The 26,758-nt window shown below is 44.9% G+C and overlaps 1 protein-coding gene across 1 annotated transcript in view; it reads left to right on the top strand.

The window, feature by feature from the left end:
* The window catches only part of ABTB3 (ankyrin repeat and BTB domain containing 3), a 369,910-nt gene that overhangs the window by 207,424 nt on the left and 135,728 nt on the right, over positions 1–26,758 (top strand). Inside the window, exon 2 of the mRNA XM_064283651.1 lies at positions 16,463–16,612. Coding sequence (XP_064139721.1) covers positions 16,463–16,612 — 150 coding nt within the window. The remainder of the gene's footprint in view (positions 1–16,462; positions 16,613–26,758) is intronic.

The following is a 26,758-nucleotide window of genomic DNA, read 5'->3' as shown; positions in this document are numbered from 1 at the left end:
ATCAGTGTTAGACCCACGCTGTCGTCCCACTGCCACTGGGTGCCTGACACACCCTATACACTGCCTTAATAACAGCATAGGTGCCTGTGTGCTGGTCTCAGGGCTAGCACTCCCTAACCCAGGTTTTAAGTAGTTCTCTTGCTCCTGAGCTGACTTCCAGAAAAAACTGGCTACTTCTGGCTCCTACTGACTTGCAATGGAGAGGGGTAGCTTGTAGGGATATCTCCGCCCCTTCCTGCTTTGTGGCCCTGCAACACCTTGTCCCTGCTTCTCTTTGTCTCAGCACAGGGCAGGCACACTAGGTAATTTCCTTGTTGTCTTAGGACCTCTCTCTTTTGACTGGGGGCTTCTGAAGAACAGGGCCCGCAGCTTCTTTGAGTGTCAAGATCTCCAAGGTCACATTTGAGTTGAGCCTTGAAGGATAAGCTTGAACTTATTGGGCAACCAGGAAGGACTTATTTGAATTCATTCATTCATAAAACAGAGACAGCAAGGTATAAGGGATAGTGGGGGAGAGGAGGAAATGGAGATAGTGGGGGAGAGGAGGAAATGGAGATAGTGGGTACACACCACTCTTTCTAGAATTTTGACTGGGAAAGGGAAGAGAAACACAGTAGCCAGAGGGCCAAGGTTCCATTTTAAAATCCAAACTCTTTTTGGCCCAATGCCCAAGGTTGGTCCTCCATGATCGTCCCCTGCCTCACAGTCTAGCTTCTTCCCCCACCTCAGACATCCTGTACTCCTTGCTCCTGCCACGGCCCCATATGCAGAGCATGTGCCTCTGGGCCTTTGCTCTTCCTTGGAATGCCCATCTGTAATAATATTAATAGCAATAATGTGTAACATTTATTGAGATTTTTTTTTCCAGTTGCATGGAGTCAACTCCAACTTCTCAAATGTGTCAGAGTAGAACTGTGCTTCATAGGATTTTCAATGGCTGAATTTTTGGAAATACATTGCCAGGACTTTCTTCTGAGCACCTCTGGGTGGCCTCAAACCACCATCCGTTCAGTCAGCAGCCGAACGTGTTAGCTGTTTGCACCACCCAGGGACCAAGATTTATGTATACTAACTCGTTGGATCTCCCAGTGGCCCTATGAGGAGTACACTAAGGCTATTCCTATTATTTATAAGGAAACTGAGGTACAGAGAGGCTGAATAATATGCTCAAGGTGACATGATAGGAAGAGCAGAGCCAGGATAAAAACCCAAGAATTGGGGCTCCAGAATCCACACACAGCTCTGCTCTAAAGCATCCGCTTGCTCAAGTCCCAGCTCCAGTGTTCAGCTCCCCAGGGAATCTCTTCTGGAGCTCCTGGGCTGATTTAGGTTCCTCTTGCTGTGCTCCAGTGGGACCCCATGCATGCCTCCCTTTTAGTGTTTCTCCCACAATATTTCTGTTGGTGGTGGGTCCACCTTTCCAGCTGACCAGAGCCTTTGAGGGCAGGAATGTGTCCTGTTGTCTCAGTGGTGACCATCGTCCACAGTTGAAAGAACAAGTGATCCACTAGTATCTTCATGTTCTTTTAAGAAGGTCAGCCCTCATTCCTGTTTGTACTTCAGGCTCCAAGCTTGGGCATGTTCTTGAACCCATTTCTGAAAATCCTCCATCCTCGTGTTTTCTACATCTCATTTTTGGTGGCTTCAAACTTCTAATAACTTTCCCATTGAAATATAAATCATTCTAGGGAGGGAAATACATCATAGTCTGGATTTGTCCTAATGGAGTAGAACATGCCTCTCGAAGACCAACGGGTTCGCCAAGGAAGCCTTGAATTTACTTCCCACTGCCAAGTCTCTGAAATAAAAAGAGATTTCCAAGCTGGTTGTAGGAACACACACATACACACAAATCTCACAATTTTCTGTCTTGTTTCTTACTAAATTTAGCAATAAAAGAAAGCCTCCTGACACTGTGTTATTGAATTCCTAAATCTTTAACTTCAAAGAACTTCGCTTGGTTTATTAGCAAACATTTATCGGCCTCCTCTCTGTGCCAGGTTCATTCATATATATTATCTCCTTTCAGCCTCCCAACCACGCTAGGAGGTAGATTATTGTTGTTACGTGCTGTCAGGTTGGTTCCAACTGTTAGCGACCCCACGTACAACTGAATGAAACACTGCCCAGTCCTGCGCCATCCTCGCAATTGTGGCTATGTTTGAACCCTTCGTTGCAGCCACTGTGTCAATGCATCTCCTTGAGGGTCTTTCTCTTTTTTTCACTAACCCTTTACTCTATCAAGCAGGATGTCCTTCTCGAAGGACTGGTCCCTCCTGATAACATGTCCAAAGTATGTGAGACGAAGTCTTGCCATCCTTGCTTCTAAAGACCATTCTGGCTGTACTTCTTCTGAGACAGGGTTGTTTGTTCTTTTGTCAGTCTACAGTATATTCAATATTCTTTGCCAACACCATAATTCAAAGGCATCAATTCTTCTTCTGTCTTCCTCTTTCATTGTCCAGCTTTCGAGTGCTTATGGGGCAATTGAAAATACCATAGGTTGGGTCAGGTGCACCTTAGTCCTCGAAGTGACATTTTTGCTTTTAACACTTTAAAGAGGTCTTTTGAAGCAGATTTTTCCAACGCAGTCTGTCATTTGATTTCTTGACTGCTGCTTCCATGGGTATTGAGTGTGGATCCAACTAAAATGAAATCCTTGACAACTTCAATCTTTTCTCCGTTTATCATAATGTTGCTTATTGGTCCAGTTGTGAGGATTTTTGTTTTCTTTATGTTGAGGTGTAATCATACTGAACACTGTAGTCTTTGATCTTCATCAGTAAGTCCTTCAAGTCCTCCTCACTTTCAGCAAGCAAGGTGGTGTCATCTGCATAACGCAGGTTGTTAATGAGTCTTCCTCTAATCCTGAAAAGCAATCCTGTTCTTCTTCATATAGTCCAGCTTCTCAGATTATTTGTTGAGCATACCGATTGAATAAATATGGTGAAAGGATACAACCCTGATGCACGCCCTTCCCGATCTTAAACCACACAAGATCTTCTTGTTCTGTTTGAATGACTGCCTCTTGGTCTATGTACAGGTTCCGCATGAGCACAATTAAGTGTTCTGAAATTCTCATTCTTTGCAATTACGTTATCCATAATTTATTATGATCCACCCAGTCAAATGCCTTTGTGTAGGCAATAAAATACACAGAGCACTGAACCAAAAAGAATTGGTTGGTGTTCAACCATTTCAGGAAATAGTATATGATCAAGAACAGATGGTACTGAAGGAAGAAGTCCAAGCTTCACTGAAGGCATTGGTGAAAAACAAGGCTTTAGGAATTGACGGAATACCAGTTGAGATGTTTCAGCAAACAGATGCAGCACTGGAAGTGCTCACTCGTCTATGCCAAGAAATTTGGAAGACAGCTAGCTGGCCAAGCGACTGGAAGAGATCTATATTTATGCCCATTCCAAAGAAAGGTTATCCATTTGAATGTGGAAATTATTGAACAATATCATTAATTATCACACACAAGTAATATTTTGCTGAAGATCATTCAAAAGCAGTTTAGCGGTGCATCAACAAGGAACTGCCAGAAGTTCAAGCCAGGTTCAGAAGAGGATGTGGAATGAGGGCTATCATTGCTGGGACGTCAGATGGATCTTGCCTGAAAAAAAAAAAGCAGAGAAAATACCAGAAAAATGTTTACCTGTGTTTTATTGACTATGCAAAAGGCATTCAACTGTGTGAATCATAACGAATTATGGTTAAGGAGGTAGACAGGATCAGACATGTGTAGAGAAAAGGAGGCTCAGAGAAACTGAGTCTTGGGCCCTATGCCACACAGCTAGGAGATGGCAAGGCAGGAATCTGAACCCAGGCAGGTCTGTCTCATGCCTGCTCAGGGGCTGGTCTGCTACACCCCAACTGCTTCCTTCCCATTTACTAGAGCTGGGACAGGTGCCAGGACCCTCCACTTTACATTCTGGGGGTAACTTAACAGAACACAAGTCTAGCTTCACTGGCAGAACTTGGGAGAGTCAGCTTCCTCTTACAGCCAGAGACAGACAAGGCAGGGCTCAAGCCTGTGTCCAGGTACCAAGATTTACATGGTCACAAACACACACTGCCCAGCACAGCATTACACAGCCATCTGCAGATTCTAGCTCCTTCCCATGGCTACACCATACGGCACACATACACAGGGCAGGGGAACCCCTTTGCTGCTGCTGCCTTGGTCCTTAAACATCCCTTCCCATCTTCTTCTCATGAGCTCTGGGCATTCATTCATTCACTTATTCGTTAAGTATTTATTTAAGTGCCTATTATGAGCCGGCCACTGTCCTACAGGTCCCTGGGTGGTACAAACAGTTAAGTCCTAAATTATTAGCCAAAACGTTGGTGGTTCAAACCCACAAAGAGGTACCTGAGAAGACAGGCCTGGCAGTCACCTTCTGAAAGGTCACAGCCTTGAAAACCCATTGGAGCAGTTCTACTCTGCATGCATGGGGTCTCCATGAGTCAGAATCGACTCGATGGCATCGAACAACAGCAACAATTACGAGCCAGGTACTGTTCTAGGCCACTGGTGAAGCAGTAAATAAAATAGATCAAGATCCTTCCTTCAGAGAGCTTACATTTTAGTGCTGGAGAAAAGCAATACATAAACAAATAAATGTATATTATAGTATCAGGTATAGGGATGGGAGAACGATGCAGGGTACTGCTTTTAGTGGAGTAGTCAGAAAGGTCTCTTAAAGGAGGTAGCATTTGAGTAGAGACCTGAATGAGTAAGAGAGCAAGCCATGCATATATGTGAGAAAGGAGCAGACAGCAACTGCAAAGGTCCTGAGGTAGAAATGTGCACTGGGTGGTCTGGATTCTTCTCCAGACCCGATAGAAATAGGTCAGTAGGCAACTACCCAGAATGACTAGATTCTACAAAGCAACAAGGGAAAAAGTAAAAAGCATTTTAAGGCAACAAGTTTAAAAGCTATTTGTTTGATTTATCGGTTTTCTATTGCTACAATTACACTGCGTAACAAACAATGTCAAGACTCAGTGACTTGAAACTACAACCATCTGTTATTGTTCACTAGTCTGCAGGTCAGTGGGTGGTTCTTCTGGTCTTGCTGGGCTCACTCATGAGTCTGTGGTCGATTACAGGTTGGTTAGACAGCTGTGTTGATCTTGTCTGGATTTTCAACATTTTTAGGGTACACATGTTGCTGGCTGGTCTAAGAGGGCTTTAGCTCTTCTCCACGTCTAGCTCACATCCCTCCAGCAGGCTAGTCAGGCCTTGTTCTCTTGGTGGTGGCAGAGTTCTGAAAAAGGAAGTGCACAAGCCCTCTTGAAGCCTAGATTTGGAACTGACACCCTATCACTTCTGCCACATTTTGTTGGCCAAAGCAAGTCACAGTCCAGCCTAGATTTAAGGCGTGGAGAAATAGACCCTCGATGGAAGAACTTCAGTGCCATGTTACATGCACAAAGTGGCGGGGGCGGGGGCGGGGAATGGAGGTCATTTTTGCTGTCTAACACAATGGATAGGGAATGGAGCCTGGAAGGTTTAACACTGCTTAACGATGTTGCAAATGGTTAACGCACTCAGCTGCTAACCAAAAGATTGTCAGAGCCGTCTCATAAGAAAGGCCTGGTGATCTGCTTCCAAAAAAAAATCAGCCTTTGATAACTCCATGGAGTGCTGAATTGTTGTATTGTGTATATTCCCAGCAACAACAAAATAATTAAAATTCAGGGGGTGGGGGAACCCTGTAGAGAACAGTTCTATTCAGACATACATGGAGTTGCCATGAGTTGCAATTGACTCTAAGCAATTGGCTTCATTCTGCAGTGACAATGACTTCTACCCCCTCCTACCTCCCCTAGTCTTTCGTGGGGAGTCCATAGAATATTCTCCCAATTATGACAGAAGCCCCATCGCCAAAGCCTTCTTCATTCTGGTTAGCCTCAGGGTTTTAAGGATGTCAATTAAGCTCAAGATGCCTGGGAGGGCTCTGAATTCTGGAAATTATCCTGGGTCAAGCCCAGAAGTTTTCACTTAATAACGACTAACAAAGAAAACCTAGTTCAGTACCTGAGAAATATACTTTTTTTTTTTTTTGCTCACCCATCAGCCCCAAGCCCATCCTAACCTTGTTTCTCTAGTGCCTGCACAGAGCTGGCACATAAAATGCCCCCAGGAAGTGACTGCAGAATGTGCAGAAACTCCAGAGGGCAAAAGAGCCTGGACTACCAAGGTATTCTGCTGTTTACGCATAACTTGTTCATTTTGTGATTTTGAGGCAGCTTGTGAAAATATGTAGATTGCAACAGTGTAAAAGAGATGATGAAAGTGAGGCAAAAGGAAAATGAAGAATGCAGGTCCTTATTCGCAGGCAGAATTCAAATTGAGTGCTGAGCTTCCTAGTGGCAAATGCAAAGTAGGAAACACATCTAGGTTATACATCTGTTGGCCTTGCCTTTTGTCCCATGGAGCGGGCAAATCATGAATGTTTTTTCTTTGAATCTTAGAGGGGTAGATATTGCAGCATTCAGCAGGGTTTATATTCTTGCCCATCAGCTCCTGGTTGATAACATTGGGGAAATCTCTCACATTAGGCTAGACTGTGAGCCCCATGAGGGCAGAGATCTATCTGTCTTGCACCCTACTGTGTGCCTCCCTAGCAATACCTGTCAGAGAGCAGGGGTTCAGTAACCAGGAGGCAGTATGCTGAATGGCTGAGAGTGTGCGCTCTGGAATCAGAAATCCTAGGTATTCAATTCCCAGTTCCATTTTTTTAGAATCTCTGTGACCTTGGGCAAAGTATTGAACGTCTCCCAGTTTCAATTGCTTTCTCTATAAAATAGAGGTGATAGAAAATATTTTATAGCATTTACTCTGTACCAGGTACTTTTTCTGTCTTACAAGTATTAACTTATTTAATCCTCATACAACCCTGTGAAGTAGGCACTATTAATATTCCATTTTATAAATGGGGAAACCGAGGTGGAGAATGGCTATGTTCACCTGCCTAAGGCTATGCAAGTAGTAAGTGGTATAATAAGGGTTTAAACCCAGGCAATTTGGACCCAAAACCTTTATTTTTAACTTAAATTATACTATCTCCCGATAAATGTTAGGATTCCCATAGCATGTTTGTGAGGATTAAAATAAATTTAAATTTAAATATGTGAAGTGCCTGGCACAATGCCTGGCATGTAGCTGTTGTTAGGTCCTAACAAGTTGCTTTTGACTCATAGTGACCCCATGCAACAGAGTAGAACTGCCAGGCTGGTCCCCTGCCTGCGTTTTCTTGGCTGTAATCTTTAAGGGAGCAGATCACCAGGTCTTTCTCACATAAAGCCGCTGGGTGGGTTCAAACCACCAACCTTTCAGTTAGCAGCTGAGTGCTTAGCTGTTGTGCCACCAGAGCTCCTTGACACATGTGTTGTTGTTGTTGTTAGGTGCCATCGAGTCAGTTCCGACTCATAAAGGCCCTGTGTACCACAGAACGAAACACTGCCTGGTCCTGCGTCATCCTCTCAATTGTTGTTATGCTTGAGCCCATCGTTGCTGCCACTGTGTCCATCCATCTCATTGAGGGTCTTCCTCTTTTCCACTGACCCTGTACTTTGCCAAGCATGATGTCCTTCTCCAAGGACAGATTCCTCCTGACAACATGTCCAAAGTACGTAAGACGCAGTCTCGCCTTCCTTGCTTCTAAGGAGCATTCTGGTTGTACTTCTTCCAAGACAGATTTGTTCATTCTTTTGGAAGTCCATGGTATATTTAATATTCTTTGCCAACACCACAATTCAAAGGTGTCAATTTTTCTTCGGTCTCCCTTATTCATTGTCCCGCTTTCGCAAGCATATGATGCTATTGAAAATACCATGGCTTGGGTCAGACGCACCTTAGTCTTCAAGGTGACATCTTTGCTTTTCAACCCTTTAAAGAGGTCCTTTGCAGCAGATTTGCCCAATGCAATGTGTCTTTTGATTTCTTTTTTTATATATAATTTTTATTGTGCTTTAAGTGAAAGTTTACAAGTCAGTCTCTCACTTAAAAACTTACATACACCTTGCTACATACTCCCAATTACTCTTCCCCCTAATGAGACAGCCCACTCTCTCCCTCCACGCTCTCTTTTCATGTCCATTTCACCAGCTTCTAACCCCCTCTACCCTCTTATCTCCCCTCCAGGCAGGAGATGCCAACATAGTCTCAAGTGTCCACCTGATCCAAGAAGCTCACTCCTCACCAACATCCCTTTCCAACCCATTGTCCAGTCCAATCCATGTCTGAAGAGTTGGCTTCAGGAATGGTTCCTGTCCTGGGGCAACAGAAGTTCTGGGGGCCATGACCACCAGGGTCCTTCCAGTCTCAGTCAGACCATTAAGTCTGGTCTTATGAGAATTTGAGGTCTGCATCCCACTGCTCTCCTGCTCCCTCAGGGGTTCTCTGTTGTGTTCCCTGTCAGGGCAGTCATCGGTTGTAGCCGGGCACCATCTAGTTCTTCTGGTCTCAGGATGATGAAGTCTCTGGTTCACGTGGCGCTTTCTGTCTCTTGGGCTCATAATTACCTTGTGTCCTTGGTGTTCTTCATTCTCCTTTGAGCCAGGTGGGTTGAGACCAATTGATGCATCTTAGATGGCTGTCTGCTAGCGTTTAAGAACCCAGACGCTACTCTTCAAAGTGGGATGCAGAATGTTTTCTTAATAGATTTTATAATGCCAGTTGACTTAGATGTCCCCTGAAACCATGGTCCCCAAACCCCTGCCCCTGCTACACTGGCCTTTGAAGCATTCGGTTTATTCATGAAACTTGTTTGCTTTTGGTTTAGTCCAGTTGTGCTGACCTCCCCCATATTGTGTGTTGTCTTTCCTTCACCTAAATTATTTCGTATCTACCAACTAATTAGTGAATATCCCTCTCCCACCCTCCCACCCACCTTCCCTCCTCTCGTAACCACAAAAGAATGTTTTCTTCTCAGTTTAAACTATTTCTCAAGTTCTTATAATAGTGGTCTTATACAATACTTGTCCTTTTGCAACTGACTAATTTCACTCAGCATAATGCCTTCATGTTGTGCAATGTTTCACAGATTCCTCACTGTTCTTTATCAATGCGTAGTGTTCCATTTTGTGAATATACCATAATTTATATATCCATTCATCCGTTTCTTCTGATTTGTTGACTGCTGCTTCCGTGGGTGTTGATTGTGGATCCAAGTAAAATGGAATCTTTGACTACTTTAATCTTTTCTCCATTTATCATGATGTTGCTTATTGGTCCAGTCACGAGGATTTTTGTTTTTTTTATATTGAGGTGTAATCCATACTGAAGACTGTAGTCTTTGATCTTCATCAGTAAGTCCTTCAAATCCTCTTCACTTTTAGCCAGCAAGGTTGTGTCATATGCATAACACAGGCTGTTGATGACTCTTCCTCCAATCCTGATGCCCTGTTCTTCTTCATATAGTCCAGCTTCTCGGATTATTTGCTCAGCGTACAGATTGAATACGTATGGTGAAAGGATACAACCCTGACTCACAACTTTCCTGACTTTAAACCACTCAGTATCCCCTTGTTCTGTCTGAACAACTGCCTCTTGATCTATGTATAGGTTCCTCATGAGCACAATTAAGTGTTCTGGAATTCCCATTCTTCACAATGTTATCCATAGTTTGTTACGATCCACACAGTCAAATGCCTTTGCATAGCCAATAAAACACAGGTAAACATCCTTCTAATATTCTCTGCTTTTGGCCAGGATTCATCTGACATCAGCAATGATATCCCTGGTTCCACGTCCTGTTCTAAATCCGGCCTGAATTTCTGGCAGTTTCCTATCGATGTAATGCTGCAGCTGCTTTTGAACGATCCTTAGCAAAATTTTGCTTGTGTGTGATATTAATGATATTGTTCCATAATTTCTGCATTCAGTTGAATCACCTTTTTTGGAAATACCTGCTGGTATCTGAATACCAGTGGCATAGCTTCCAGCATCACAGCAACACGCAAGCCCCCACAGCACGACCAACTGACAGACACGTGGGGGTGGCACACAGTACTAATAAAAGTTGGCCAGTAGCTTCCATCTCTTCCTCCTCTTCCATCATCATCATCAACATCAGCACTGAGAGCTGAATGGATGAATGCAAATGTCTGCTTCGTTTTCTCTTCGTGGGTAAATAGCATCTGTCTTGGTCATCTAGTGCTCCTATGACAGAAATATCACAAGTGGATGGCTTTAACAAAAAGAAGTTTATTCTCTCACAGTCCAGTAGGCTATAAGTCTGAATTCAGGGCTCCAGCTCCAGGGGAAGGCTTTCCTATCAGCTCTGGAGGAAGGTCCTTGTGATGCATCAGTTTTCCCTTGGTCTGGGAGCATCTCAGCTCAGGAACCTCAGGTCCAAAGGACACGCTGTGCTCCTGGCACTGCTTTCTTGGTGATATGAGGTTCCCATGTCTCTCGGCTCACTTCTCTCTTTTATACCTCAAAAGAAATTGGCTTAAGACACTACCTAATAGTTTAGACCTCATCAGTATAATTGCTACTAATCCATCTTATTACATCACGGTGATAGGATTTACATCACATAAGGAAATCACATCAGAAGATAAAATGGTAGACAATCATACAAGGGAATCATGACCTAGTCAAGTTGACAGATGTTTTGGGGAGACACAATTCAACCCATGACAGCATCCTTGTCCTCTAGGTCCAGCAATAGAATGGAGACACAGAGAAAAGTCAAGAGAGAGTGACAGGGTGGCGTGGCATTATATTTGCCAACGGGCCATCCTGGCCTTTTCCCTTCAGGAATGCACCCAGATTACCCTCATCAGAAACAGGATGCTGGCCTGCAGTCACACCCAGAGGGGCTGTTCTCATACATTATGTTCTGAACAACCTCACCAAAAGTTGTCTTGTCTCCAGCCACACAGGATTTTGGAAAGATGACCCACGAAACTTTTGAATCCAGACACTAAATAAACAAAAGTGCACGTTTGTGAGAACAGGGTATTTATCAGGCGCTTTCTATCTTTTTTTTTTTTTCTATAGGCTTGAGGCTTTAAATATATTATCGAGTTTAATCACCACAGTAAACTTATAAAGTCAATATTTTAACCCATCTGTCATGGATTGAATTGTGTCCCCAAAAAGTAAGTGTCAACTCGGTTAGGCCATGATTTCCAATATTATGTGGTTGTCCTCCATTTTGTGATTGTAATTTTATGTTGAAGAGGATTAGGTAACACCCTTATCCAGGTCACATCTCTGATCCCACATAAAGGGAGTTTCCCTGGGGTGTGGCCTGCACCACCTTTTATCTCTCAAGAGATAAAAAAAAGAAAGGGAAGCAAGCAGAGAGGGGGACCTCATACCACCAAGAAAACAGTGCCGGGAGCAGAGCATTCCTTTGGACCTGAGATTCCTGTGCTGAGCTGATCCCAGGCCAAGGGAAGATTGATGCATCACAAGGACCTTCCTCCAGAGCCGACAGAGAGAGAAAGCCTTCCGCTGGAGCTGATGCCCTGAATTCGGACTTCTAGCCTACTGGACTGTGAGAGAATAAACTTGTCTTTGTTAAAGCCATCCATGTGTGGTGTTTCTGTTATAGCAACACTAGGTGACTAAGACACCATCTTTGCAGATACGGAAACTGCCTGGGGATCTGGAAAGTTCTTTGTGCACAAGGGGCAGTGGCAGGGTCAGAGCTCAACTCTGGGCAGAGAGTCAAGCCCATCCCACCCTACCACACCTCACCCTGCCTGGCCAGTCCAGGCCACAGAGACACATTTATTACTGGGAATGTGGGCCTCAGAGGTCTCATCTTTTAGGCCCCGCAGGCCCTTTTGAGAATGTAAATGGACTTCCCTTAGACAGATGTACAACATACTTCCAAAGTAATAGAATTTCAAGGAGACCATGACCCCCTAAATCTCAATATAGACCCTGGCTTATGGTCACCTGCTCTCCAGGGAAATTATTTCCTTTAGGTCCAGCAAAAAGTCATATTTGAACCTCACTTCCCTCCGTCTGTAAACGTGGGTCTTAATCACCAGGCTGTGGCTGTTTTTGGCTCCAATAATGGAAACTGATGAGTTGTGCAAAACTCAGGCCTGCGTCTGACATTAAAGTATGATACTGGGACTTTCTCATTGACCTAGTTGGTTTTTATATAAAAACATAAGTAACTCTTTTATGTGTATATCCCATAGAGCCCTCAAAAAGAAAACCTTGATAGATAATCTTTGCATAATAGATCAATTATAGACTTCCCAAATCTCTGTAATCAAGCTTTCAAAGCTTCTATGAATCATTGTATTTCCCCATTTAAATTTCATAACCCTCTAAATAAAGGAGCAATAACTCCAAGGGAAATTGTTTATTCCCGTGATAAAGCATAAAGAATTCCAAGAATGGGTTGTACACATTAACTGATTTTCATTTCAGTTAACATGTGTGGAGACCTGCTGTTTGCTTAGCACACGCAAATGTGTGCTTTGGTATACATTATGTCATTTCACCCCCAACAACCCCATGAGGGAGACAAGGTCATGATTATCATCCCCATGAAGAGGAAACTGGGATCTGAAGAGGTTCCATGAACGAGGTTCAACCACAGGTGGAAAATGGCAGAGCCAGGACTCAAGTTCTAGGTTCTAGACATGTTCTAGACAAGCTCAAGGCCCATTTGCTTGTGCTCAACCAATATGTGAAGCAAAGTTTTAAGATGCAGGTTTGGATTAAGAACTTACTACAGATAATGCAAATACTGAGAGAAGCAATTCTAGGAGGACATTTTAGAGTCATTTGTCTATTAGATAACCTTATCCTTCCCAGTGTTCAGGGCTCAGCTCACAGGTCTCCTTTGCTGTGAAGCCCCCCAAACGCCCCCTCTTCCCAAGCAGAGGGCCTCTTACCCTGAACCTTGGGTCAGTTATCAGACTCGGTTGTGACTATGGTGTCTTTTACAGTGAGCGCTTCAAGGGGTGGTAAGTCTCTGAACTAGAGTCAGGGATGCCAGGGGATTCAGATGAGGGATTGGCCCAAAGTTTGTTGCCATGGCAACAGCTTTGTGACTTAGCCTCTGACTAAATGTCTCAGACAGGTGAGCAAACGGAAGGAAGCAAGGATGACTCAGTGTGTCCCTGCTAGGGTGAATGGAGGATGAGGGCTGTTTAGGGAAATAAGACAAGGAGGAGGCCAGCCTTGGACAATGGGCATTTCTGTGAAGGTCTCGTCTTCCCTTGAAAGGCTCAGCATTCCTGAAGTGCAGAGATTGCCTCCAGGTCATCTCTGTACCCAGTGTGGAGCCAAGCACAGTACTAGGCTGTGTCCAATAAATGGTGAATCTGCTTTGTCTGATTAATGCCAGATTGTGTATCAGCACATTCGATGGTGCCTTTCCACACTATTCATCACAGCCCATTAATGGTTCATGAAATCACTTTTGGAGCTGTTGTTCTCATTTTTTATTAATAAAAGACAAGAGAGGTTAAAGAAAAAATGGGAGTGCATCATGATAGTGAAGATCAATAGTATTTTTCATGAAACATTTTTCTTTTGGAAAACGTGAAAAGTGTGGGAGATGTGGGGGGATGCGTGTGTGTGCGTGTGTATGTGTGTCTGTGCACATGCATGGGTGCACGTGTAGTAGATCATGATATAAAATACATTTCTTATTTTGAGTCATGGTCCAAACCCTTTGAAATACAATGGTTAGAGAACAATCTTAAAAAGAAACTTACTTGACCAGTTTCCTGAATATTGATGTTGTTGTTATTGTTAGCTGTCATCAAGTCGGCCTGTGACTCATGGTGACCCCATGCACAACAAAATGAAATACTGGCCAGTCCTGTACCATCCCCGTTATCCAATTGTGATCCACGGGGTTTTCATTGGCTGAATTTCAGAAGTAGATCTCCAGGCCTTTCTTCCTAGTCCTAGTCTGGAGGCTCAGCATCATAGCAACATGCAAGCCTCTGTCAGACAAGTGGCGGCTGTGTATGAGGTACCTTGGCTGAGAATCAAGCCAGGCTCCCCGATGGAAGGACAGAATTCTACCACGAAACCTTTACTGCCTCGTTTTCTAAATATAGGAACATTAAAATCTAATGTTCACTTATATCACTCATCTACTTATTCATCGTTGTCGTTAGGTCAATTCTGGCTTATGGCAACCCCATGTGTGCAGAGTAAAACCCCTCCATAGGGTTTTCAAGGCTGTGACATTTCAGAACCAGATCACCAGGCTGTCTTCCGAGGAGCCTCCGGGTGGGTTTAAACTGCCAACCTTTTGGCTAGTAGTCAAGGACTTTACTGTGTGTGCTAGCTGGGGACTCCTCATTTATTCATTATTCATCCAAAACACGTCTACTGGGGCTGCTTCCCCTGCTGGGCCAGCTTCCCTTAGGAGTAGAAGGTAAAACGTTCAGGTAAACTGAGTGGCTCAGTTCGACTGCAACAGGGGCCAGAAGAGGTTTTAATGTGGGTGTGTGACAGGGGCCACCCAGTGCCTGCCATCTGCAAAGGAGGAACCTTTGTTTGCTGAGCTTTTGTGGTTGAAGCAGGGTGAGGAGTGGACTTGAACTACTGGCCTTCGGCTTCTGTCTCCCCTCACCCTGCTAGGTGGCTTAATATACTTTGGCATCTCTATACTGACACTGTTTTATTGTTCCCAAATTACTTTGTCCACGCCAGCCTAGTCTCTGTAGTTAGTTTATAAACTACTTGAATATGTCTTCTGCTTCGTTTGCATTTTCAAATTGTCTAGCAGGGTTGAGAACACAGCAGGCGCTCAATAAGTGCTTCTTATTTACTGACACCTAGTGATTCTCCAGGGCCCTGGCTGCGCCGTGGTTAAGCATTTGGCTGCTAACCAAGAAGTCAGCAGTTCACGTCCACTACCTACTCCTTGGAAACCCTACGGGGCAGTCCTCCTCTGTCCTATAGGGTCACTGTGAGTCGGAATCGACTCAACAGCAGCAGATACTCATTCTTCAGAGTCCCTGGCTGGTACAAACAGTTAAAGTGCTTGGCTGCTAACAGAAAAATTAATTGTTCGAGTCCACCCAGAGGTACCTCAGAAGAAAGGCCTGGAGACCTACTTCCGAAAAATCTGCCGTTGAAGACCCTGCGGAGCACAGTGCTGACATACATGGGATTGCCATGAGTCGGAGTCAAACTGTTGGCAGCTGGGTCTGTACTGGGACTCATTCTTCAGGTCCCAGTTAAAACATCCTTCATTCTTAATCTTTTCGTACATTCTTCAACTCCCAGCTAAGATATCCATCATTGCTTCATTCCTATCCATTCTCCTATCACATGATTTTGTAATTATGTATGCAACAGTCTATCTCTTTCATGTAGACTGTAAGCTCAGTGAGAACAGGGTTATGTGTATTCGGTTCATCGTTGTATCAGCAGCCCCTAACACAGCATAATGCCTGCGTTGTACACTCTGTCTTCAGCTATTGGCACTCAGTAGGTGTATCTGTTAGCTGTCATCATAATAACGCTGAGTAACAAACAACCCCACTATTTCAGTGGCATACCAAGTAGGCATTTATTTCTCAGGTATCTGTGGCTTGGTTCTGGATCTGCTCCATGTATCTGTCACCCTTCTTAGACCAGCAGGCTAACCAGGGTGGATTCTTCCCATGGCGGTGGCAGAGGCACAAGAGAAAGTTCAGATATATAAGCATTTTGCAGGCCTTTGGCTCCATGGTGGCCGTTCACATACCATTAGCCAAAGCACGTCAAGTGGTCAAGTCCAAAGTCAAGGAGCAGGGAAGCACACTTCTGCCTGTAGAGGGTGGGGTATTGGGAGGAAGAGTGAATATTTCTGAATAATCTACACAAAGTAAGTTTTCTGGTTCTCAGTATATAATTATGGGCTGGGAAGGAAGGGAAGAGAAGAATCGGATTCCAGGGATTTCCCCTGGGTATTCACTGTGCAAGTTACACAAGTCCATGGGGATTCTTCTGCCTCTTGACATACAGCTCCACAGGGAAAGCCAGAGGCCCTATCTTAACAGTTAACGGCTCAGCCACCCGGAGTTAAATTTGCTGGGCAAATAAAGCAAGCCCTCAGAAGTGGCTGTCAGCGGAGACGCTTCTCCCAGGGTTGTTAGGGATGGCAGCTGCCTCTGGGAGGGAGAGGGTGGGCAGTGACCACAAGGTTCACGAGAGGCTTCTCTCAGTGGGTAGAATCCCTGCAAGGCCCAAGGAAAAGGGTTGTATGTTTGTGTCCTTTGGAAATGTGTGTGCACATATGAATGTTCACATGTTCTCTAAAATCAGTAGATCAGGACTTTGAAGAGACCTTTCGAAATAGCTAGCTAAACATCCGTTTCTAAAAGGGGTCCAGAAGCACTCACTCCCATGATGGCTTTGCAGCAGCAACTCTAGCACGGTTTGAGGTTGTGTGAGGTTTTGCACCCCTCCCTTGTTTAAATGAAAAATAACCCTCTGTTTTCCTTTCAATCCCTGCAGGGGTGCTGTGCCTGCCAGACAGCCTGAATCTTCACAGAGACCCGCAACGGTCAAGCAAGCCGGGGGAACTGCCCATGTTCAGCCAGTCAGAGTTGAGGACCATCGAGCAGTCCTTGCTGGCCACCCGTGTGGGCAGCATCGCAGAACTGAGTAAGTGCAAACTGCTTCTCCAGCCCTTGAGTCTCGTGACATGTCCTCTCTGTACCCAAGGTGGATCCATACCCTCCTCCAGGCCACAAGATGGTACCTTTTATAGAGGCCTGCTGTGTGCACAAGATGGTGCTGATGGCTATCGGGAAGGCGAGGGCTCTGGAGCCAAGTGGGCCTGGTAAATTTCCTGGCTCTGCCATTGATGTAGGTCAAGTTTCTAACCTTTTCTGAGCCTCAGCTTCCTTTTCTACAAAATAGAGAAAATACTGACACCTAACGTACAGTGTAGATTATAGTGATGCAGTGAGCCAGAGTCCATAAAATGGTTTACCACAGCGCCTGACATACAATATGTGTCGCATAAATGGCGGCTGTTCGCTGTGGATTTCTGCTATGGAAAACCTTTCCCCTCACTTTGTATGTTCCCACACATTTTCAGGTGGTTGCCTATGGATAAGGGTTGTTGTTTTTTTAGTTGCCATCAATTGATTCCAACTCTTGGCGACCCCATGTGTGTAGAGTAGAATTGCTCCATAGGGTTTTCAAGGCTGTGACCTTTCAGAAGCAGTTAGTGAGGCCTGTTTTCTAAGACACCTCTGGGTGAATTCGAATTCCCAACCTTTCAGCTAGTGGTTGAGCACTTAACGGTTTGCACCACCTAGGGGTCAGGGTATGGTTAGTAATGATACCTGTTTTTATTAGGCTTCCAGCACTTCACATATATTAACTATAATCATTGCATCTTACTCTCCCCATTTTATAGATTGTGACATTCAAGACTGAGTTTGCTAAAATGAATTGCCTAAAAGTACAATTTCTCCAAAAAGTGGCAGAGCTCAGATTCAAATTGCTAGAGTCTGGCTCCAAGACCCACGTGTCTGCCCCTCCTTCCCTTACCTCCACCTCAGTGCACAGACTTATTGGCCAAGCCAAGACAGGAGTCCCAAGAGGATCTTGGATCCTGGATTCTACACGAACCAAATGAGCAAAAAGGAGATCTTAGATCTTCAGCCTGAGCCTCTGCCCAGAACTCCGGGCTTGGCATCTCCCTTGAAGGTCTAATTGATAGCTTGAAACCAATGTGCTCAAGTCTGAAGTCCCGATCTTCCCTGCCCCTCCTGTGGTCTTTCCCATTTCCGAAAATGGCAACCCCATTCTTCAGTTGCCCAGCCCGAAAACCCTTGGAGTTGTTGCTGACTCCTCTCTCCTTCATACATCCACTCCATCAGCCAATTCTATCAGGCCTCCTTCAAATGCACCCAGAAGCCCACTAATTCTCACTACCTCCACTCCTACTTTTTGGGCCAGGCCATCATCCTCACCTGGGTAATTGCTTAGCACCCTAACTGCTCTCCCTGCTTAGCATAGCAGCCACAGGGATCCATTTCAAGCATATGTCAGATCACATCTCTCCTCTGTTCAGAACCCTCCACTGGCTGCCCATCCGACACGTAGGAAAAACCACAGTCCTGACAATTGCTTACAGCACCCCCTTGTCTCTCAAACATCGTCTTCTACTTTCCCTTTGGCCACTGAGCTCCAACCACCCTGACCTCTTTGCTGTTCCTTGAACATAGCAGGATGCCTCAGGACCTTTGCATGTACTGTTCCCTCTGCCTGGAATACTCTTCCTCTAGATAGCCACATGGCTTGCTCCCTCATTACCTTCAAGTCAAGTCTCACCCAAATGCTAGCTTCCCAATGAAGTCTTTCTTGACCACTTTATTTAATATTGTAACACTGGGAGGGCCCTCAGCCCCTTTCAGTGCTTTACTCTTCTCCCCGGCACTTATCACCTGGTAGCATACTGTATATAGTTTTTGTTTTTAAGTAACAGCTTATTGTGATATAATTCACATACCATAGGATTCTTCTATTTAAAGTGTACAATCCAGTGGTCTTTAGCATATTTACACAGTGTGCAGCCGTTACTGCGGTCAGTTTGAGAACATCTTCATCATCCCAACATGGAACCCCGTGCCCATTAGCGGTCACTTCCCTTCCCCACCTTCAGTCACACTCTATGTTTTAGTCATTTATTTTTTTAAATGTCGATCTCTTCCTAAGGGAACCCTGGTGGCACAGTGGTTAAGCACTCAGCTGCTAACCAAAAGGTCAGCAGTTCGAACCCACCAGCTGCCCTTCAGGAGAAAGATGTGGCAGTCTGCTTCCGTAAAGATTACAGCCTTGGAAACCCTATGGGGCAGTTCTATTCTGTCCTATAGGGACACTGTGAGTAGGAATCGACTTGATGACAATGTTTTTTCTTTTTTTGGTTTTTTAAAAATCTCTTCCCACTAGAATACATGCTCACTGAGTGCAAGGGCATTTGTTTTGTTCACTGATCAAGCCCCAGCACCAGTAATATCGCCTGGCACATCGTAGGCCCTCAGGAAATATGTCGACAGAATGAGTGGAAGGAAGGAAGGGAGGGAGGGAGGGAGGGAGGGAGGAAGGATGAGGCAGAAAGGTAGAGAGAAGGGAGAGAGAGTCAGGGCTGGAATATTTCGAGTCTGGGCAGTAATTTGCCATGCTTGACCACCCCCTAATTCAGGGCTGTGCTCTCTGAGTCCGGCAACCAGAAGAAAATAAAACTGTATTTACTTATGATCCAACTGATTGTCAAACAGCTGAGCTGTGTATTAATTAGTTCCCAATGGAAATGGAGCATTGATCCTCAGAGATACTAGATTATGTTAAAATATGAATTGGTATTCAGATTCCAACAAGTCCTCAACTGTGAGAGGATTCAGGACTCACAAGGCAATTGTTGCCAAAGGAATACACCCAAGACAGGCATTCCTCAACATGGCATGCCCCCTCAAAAGGGAAACAGTAGCCGATTCAAGCCACAGGGGATCCTTTTGGCATCTAACTAGTTGCCGTTGAGTCCATTTCAACTCAAAGCAACCCTGTGTCGGAGTAAAACTGTGCTCCATAAGGTTTTCAATGGTTGATTTTTTCAGAAGTAGATCACCAGGCCTTTCTTGCCAGGCACCTTTGTGTAGACACAAACCTCTAACCTTTTGGTTAGCAGTCGAGCTCCTTAACTGTTTGCACCACCCAGGGACTCCTTTTGATCGGTAAAGAGATACTTGCTCTTCCATTATCTTCAAGGCCCTGAAGTCATGAGATAACCACTGCCCAGCTCAGGGTCTTCTAGCTGCCAGTGGTACAATTGTGCTTCAGCTTCTTGGGGCCACAGACCCTTTTGGCGATCTGGTAAACCCTATGGACTCTGTCTCAAGATGAAAATTTCAATCGCATGAAATATAGTACATAAAATTAAAAAGGAAACCAATTAGATTTAAGTTCACTTATGAAAACATTTTTCATCGAAGTTGTGGTATCGTGTATGCTTTTTAATTGACACATTATGTAACCTGATCTAGCAGCAGGTCTGATGACCCCAGGATTTTGAAGCAGCGATGAATGTGAATGGTGTTTTGAGATGTCTACAACCGCTGTGTCAGGATAAGGAACTCTGCATTTTAACAAGCTCCCATGGGATTCAGATGTAGAGGGCCCAAGCAGCACTCTTGGGAAAACACCACTCTGAAAAGAAATGCCACATGGTGGGGGACTCAGCTAATTTCCAGGGCAGGCCCATGTCCGTTGGTGACTTAGGATCTGCCTGAAACAGAGTTGTGGCATGTCTGCATGGGCGTGACCAGGAAGGGGCTTCCACATCAAGGGCCCACACACTCTGCTCTTGGGTCTCAAAGGCTGGTCCTGGTTCTTCACGGCCCTGCCCGCCTCTGGCATCTGGGCTGGGGCTCTGCTTAATTCTGGCACTGTCTTAGAAAAACAGGAGTCCCTGGGTGGTGCAAACAGTTAAGGACTCAGCTACTGACCTAGAGGTTGGCAGTCCAAACCCATCCAGAGGTGCCGCGGAAGAAAAGCCTGGTGATCTGCGTCTGAAAAACCAGCTATCAGAAACCCAGAGTGGAGCACAGCTCTACTCTGACACACCTAGGGTCGCCGTGCGTCAGAATCAACTCCGCAGCAACTGGTTTGGTTTGTTTGGGTTTGGGGTGAGGGGGGAAGGAGGGGTTCTTCAAAGAAAGGATTTACTACACAAACCTACATTTCACCTAAGCAGGCAGCCACAGGAGCAGCTTGCCACATAAACTGCTTTTAAGGACAATTTGCTCTGTAAATTAAATGATGTCGTTGTCTTTGAATGCTGACTTTCACATATGAATTGTTGGCACACAAATGGGCGTTGCTAATTATCGATGGGTTTTATATGCTCATTAAGTCAGCCTGGTAGAACTTGTGCGTGGAGGCAGTTTGATAAGTCAGGTCGGCCACAGAAGGTAATAATGTTGCCTTCTTTCCTGATCTGCCTGTAATTTAGACGGGCCTGCTCTGTGGTCTGAATCAATACTGCCTTGCTCTCTGTGTACGAAGAGAGACTGTTCTTCATATTCAAAGGTTATTCTGTCAGTGTGGATTCTAGAAACCACTGTGTTTCCAGCGAAGGCGAGATGAAGAGGGTTTGTCCTGAGCCTTTACGCCTTTTCTTGAAACAGGGAGATAGCTGGTCAGGGTGGGGGACCAGCCTCTGACCATGGCCTTCTTTATAGCTAGTAGTAGTGATAACAATACCGTGATAGCAGCTGGTGTTTACTGAATTGGGGTCCTGTGTTAAAAGCTTTACACAAATTGTATCTAATATACTATTATTATGTGCCTTACATACTTTTGACATGCTGTCAGGAGGGATCAGTCCCTGGAGAAGGAAGGATATTATACCTGGTAAAGTACAGGGTCAGAGGAAAGGAGGAAGACCCTCAACGGGATGGACTGACACAGTGGCTGCAACAGTGGGCTCAAGCATAGCAATGACTGTAAAGGATAGTGCAGGACCGGGCAGTGTTTCATTCTGTCATATACAGGGCTACTACGGGTTGGGACGGACTCAATGGCACCTAACAACGACAACATTATTATCCCCATTTTATGATATGGGAATGGAGGCAAAAGAAGGGTAAACACCTTGTCCAAGGTCAAGCATACCGTGAGTTGAAGGGCTGAGATTTGAACTCAGGCTTTTTAAGGTAAAGCTTTCACACCTAATGGCTAGAAAATACTCTCTCCGGGGAAGGCCAACAGATGTTCCACCCCAGGCCTGAGCGCCCCACTCACTCTCAGATCAGAGTGTTGGTCAAGTCCGTGTACCCTCCAGCTCTGAGGATCTGCGATTTGCTTCACAGGGCATATTGTGGGCAGTCTCCTCTGAACTAAACTCCAGATGTGAAAATTCATAAAGGCTACCAAGTACTTCACCGAATACCTGGATTAGGGACTTCCCCTGCAGCTGGGACTTCCTCCCTGTAATCCCCGCCTGTTTCCTCAGGTAGATAGATAGAATGAAAACCAGAAAACCAAACCCATTGCCTTCAAGTCGATTCCAACTCATAGCGACCCTATAGAGAGATAGCTGCTATCGAATCAACTGCAACTCATGGCGGCCTTATGTACAACAGAACAAAATGTCGCCCGGTCCTGCGTCATCTTCACAATGACTTTGAGTCCGTCATTGTGACTGTTGTGCCAACCCATCCCACTGAGGGTCTGTCTCCCTTGCTCTCACTGGCCCTATACTTCACCAAACATGATGTCCTCCTCCAGCAATTGATCCCTCCTGATGACATGTCCAAAGCAAGCAAGTTGGACAGTTTTATGTTGTGATCCATAAGATTTTTATTGACTAATTTTCAGCCAGGCCTTTCTTCCTAGTCTGTCTTAGTCTGGAAGCTCTGCTAAAACCTGTCCACCATGGGCAACCCTGCTGGTATTTAAAATACCAGTGGCATAGCTTCCAGCCTCATAGCAACACCCAAGCCACCACAGTATGACAAACTGACAGATGGGTGGTAGATTTCCTCAGGACATCATATTAAAACCCAGAGCTGCCTTAATCCACCAGGAGGTCCAGGGCACTCTCTTTATCTAGGCTGCTGTGGCTAGAGGTAAAAATATATCCATGATTTCTGGAGCACCTGCTGTGTGCCAAGTGCTTTAAATATGTGAAAGGTAAAATACAATTATTTCCATTTCTCAGATAAGAAAACTGAAACTTACGAAGAATAAATGTCTTGCTCAGGGCCACACAGCTAGTAAATGGCAGAGTCATAATTCAAATCCCATTTTTTTTCTTTTCCGACTATGCTGTGTCCAGTTCGGTTTTGTATTCTGAGCACCGAACCTACCTCCTACAGCCCAGGAAATACCTGTTGAATGTCAAATGAATGAATGAATGACCCAAAGTAAATTAGTCTGTGAAACAAAAACTGAAGAGAATCCTACAGACGAGTGTGACCCTTCATGAAACCCCAGTCAAACATGAAATTTTCTTTTGAACTGAACTTTGGACACAAGGATCTAGAACTGAACTTCTAAATTTTATTAATTGGCATATCACAAAGGCTAGTAACTCTTGCCATGAGCCTTAGGAAATACACAAGGCAATGCACTGGACTTCACAGTTGACTTAGAGTCCAGCGGGCAGCCCAGGGCTCCTTCCCTGAGCCAGTGAGTGGGCCTGGGAAAGCCAGTCACCCTTCTCTCCCACTGAGGCCATGGGGAAAGCAGAAACCTCAGCTTATCTCATTATTGGATCAAATCGACTCTGCAGTTGGTCCTGTACAACCCATATCTGCATCCTCCGAGATCTTGTCTCACCTCTTCTACCATTACCCCAGCCTCGCCCTCAAGCTCCCAATTACTCTCATCTGACAGTTATTAATTATGGTGTTGGCTTTCTATTGCTTAAAGGGGAAAAAAAAAAAATGAGGGCTCTATCATAAAATGCCTCTTCTTGTTGTCTTTTCACGCTGGCCTGTGAACTTGTTGTTCCCACTAAATGAGGCAACCAAACCAAGGTGTTAATTTACAACTGGGCGTGAAAAGGGTTTTCCAGAGTTATCTCTCGTGAATGTCACTAAATAAACACTAAATAAATTGCCTGAACAAGGGGCTGTCTCTCCTTGTTTGAATTGCCCCTGGGCCCTTTTCATAGAGTCCTGCCACCTCCAGCCCCTTGGGTGTACCTGTGACCCTCTCAGGTAGCAAAGTGGCCACTGGCCTCTTGGTAGTTTCTTGAACACTTAGCTCATGCTTTCACCCCAGGGCCTTTGCACCAGCTGTTGCCTCTGCCTGGCAGGCTCCTCCCCTGCTATTCATGAGGCTCCTCCCACACTTCATTAAAAAAAAAATTAAGGCCTCTGTTTATATGTCAGCTCCTCAAAGAGGCCGTCCTGTGACTGTCCCCCATCTACCCTGCCTCACCACCACTCTCTATACGTTTTTCCTGCTTTAATTTTTTCTTAGCATTTATTACCAGTTGACATGTTACATATTGTTCATCATCTGTCTCGGACGCTGAAGCTAAATCCCATGAGAGCTGAGACTTTGTTCTTGAACGTCACTGTATCCTCAGTGCCTACAACAGTGCCTGGCACACAATTGTTGTTGTGTGCTGTCAAGTCGATTCTGACTCATAGAGACCCTATAGGTCAGAGCAGAACTACCCCATAGGGTTTCCTACCTGTAATCTTTATGGGAACAGATCGCCAAGTCTTTTCTCCCTCGGAGTGCATGATAAGTTCAAACTACTGACTTTTCAGTTAGTAGCCGAGCACTTAACCATTGCCCCTGGCACACAATAAGACTCAATACACATTTGATGAATGAATGAATAACAAGTTTCCCACTGAATCCAAGAGTTCAGCCTTCCTTCTGTTTGAATTTGAAGCTGTTGTTCCATCTATGTCCCTCCATCTCCCCTTCCCTGAGAAAACAAATCTCCCCTTCCCTGAGAAAACAAATCTCCCCTTATCCGTGGTCTTTTTTTTTTTTTTTTTCTTCCTTTATGAAGAGGAGGGATTTTGGTGGGATGAGTTAAACAGCAGTTTATGAAACTGGAGAGCCTTTTCTCGTCTGTGCTGTGTGACTTAGGACAAGTGACTTGGTCTCTCTGATCCCCGATTTTCTATCTGTGAAATGCGGTGTTAATACCACCTCCCCAGGGTTGTGGGGAGGTTTTAAGAACATACTATAATTAACGATATAACTGGCTGTGGGTGAAAGGAAGAGAAGGGGAGACAGTGTAGGTGCTGTCTCAAGATAGGTTTGGTCAGAAGGACCTCAGTGTTGGGACCTGTGGCACTTTGTCCCAGGGTGGTAACAGCTGGCATGCAGGAGCTGATGGCCTAGTGTGGGCCGCACAGATAAGCCTGAGTCAGGCAGGTTAGGACAGCGTTGCCCAAAGGATGGTGGAGAAGAAGATTGTCAGTGATACGTTAGAGAGTTTTCTACTTTTAAGCACTATATGTATTTTTATGAGTATTAGAAAAATATTGATTTTCCACTTAAGACACGGATAGGAAGTTTCCTTCTAAAATAAATTTATTTGTGTAAGAGAATGAGCCAATTTAAAGACAAATATTAAGTAAATAAATTGTACCAGTGGCGAAAAGAAATGAAAGACATCATGATGGTGATTCCCAAAAGGCCGATGTTTGCGAAACATGGTTATCAGTGGATTCCCAAGCAAGCTTCTGGAACCAAATTCTAGTCGCTCAAATTCAGGGTGACTGGTGACAAGTGGATTTGCTGTTTTGGGTTCATGACAGCGAGAGGGGAAGGCAGCATGTCGCACATGTATAGAGCAGGGGTTGAAATGGAGCAAATGCTTGCAGGAATCCCTGTGCCAATCCCTTCTTCTAAGCCCTCCCTTCTCAGAGATATCCTTGGGGCCTCAAGGAGCTAGGCTGATCATGATGATGGTGGTGGTGATAAAGATGCTGGTGATGATGATGGTGATGGTGGTTGTGATGATAATGGTAATGATGATGGTGATGAAGATGGTGGTAGTGGTGATGATGGTAGTGATGATGGTGATGATGGCAGTGATGGTGGTGGTGGGGGTGATAGTGATGCTGGTGATGATAATGGTGGTGGCGATGATGGTAGTGATGACAGTGATGATGGTGGTGGTGGTTGTGGCGGTGATAGTGATGATGGTGGTGATGCTGATGGTGGTGGTGATGGTGATGATAGTGGTGGTGATGTGGTGATGGTGGTGGTGGTGATGGTGGTGGTGATAGTGATGATGATGGTGGTGATGTGATGATGATGGTGGTAGTGGTGATGATGGTGGTGGTGATGTGATAATGATGATGGTGGTGGTGATGATGATGTTGGTGCAAAGAAGAAGAATAGTGCTGAATGCTTATTAAGCACATCCTGTGCCAAGTTCCTTAAGTGCTTTATATGCATTGCCTCATTTAATACTATGAGGTAGGTGCTGTTACTTCTCCCCATTTTACAAATGAAGAAACCAAGGTTAAATACTTTACACAGAGGATTCATTTAATCCACACAACAAATCCATAAGGCCATAATCATCCCCACTTACAGAAAGATTAAATAACTCACCCAGGATCACACAGCTAGTTAGTGGCAGATTGAAGGCTCAGACTCCAGCACTCTGCATCCAGAGAGCATGCTCCTAACCACCATGGTACACTGCCCCTCCGAGAATAGGACCATGAATGAGACAGGATCTCTGCTCTTGAAGCTCAGAGCCTAGTAAGCGGAAGCAGGCATGTGGACAAGTAAATTTGAAACACGTCAGAATAAAATAGGTAACATGTTCGACTTTATTAGCAGGTATTGCAGGTACACAAGGGAAGGGGGAATTGATTTTGACCAGAAGCATTCTGGAGGGCTCTGTGGAAGAGGCAGCATTTGATCACAGCCTTGAAAGTTTTCAGTAGTTGGGAGAATTCAGGAAAGGGCAATCCAAGGTGAGAGAACAGCATGAACTTGGAACAGGGAACTTAGAAATGCAAGGCGAGCTGAATGATGCTCTGAGGAGATGGTTAGCCCAACCAAGGCAAAAGGCACCTGCCCAATCAAGGCAAAAAGCACCCACCCACCAGGCTTCCCAGAGCTCCAGGGAACAGAAGGAGTGGTGTAAGGGCCCATTTCCTTTGGATTTTTCTTGTTTTGGATTTTTTAATGGGACTCTTCAAGAGAGACAAATGGAAAGAATGAGCATACTCCAGCCTGACCCTAGATGGAAGATAGAAGAAAGTAAATCCAGCTCGATAAGCTTATTTTTCTGAAACTACA

This window comes from Loxodonta africana, chromosome 4 (assembly GCF_030014295.1).
Source record: "Loxodonta africana isolate mLoxAfr1 chromosome 4, mLoxAfr1.hap2, whole genome shotgun sequence".
In the NCBI taxonomy this organism is placed as follows: domain Eukaryota; kingdom Metazoa; phylum Chordata; class Mammalia; order Proboscidea; family Elephantidae; genus Loxodonta; species Loxodonta africana.
This window is presented reverse-complemented; position numbering and strand designations above follow the sequence as displayed.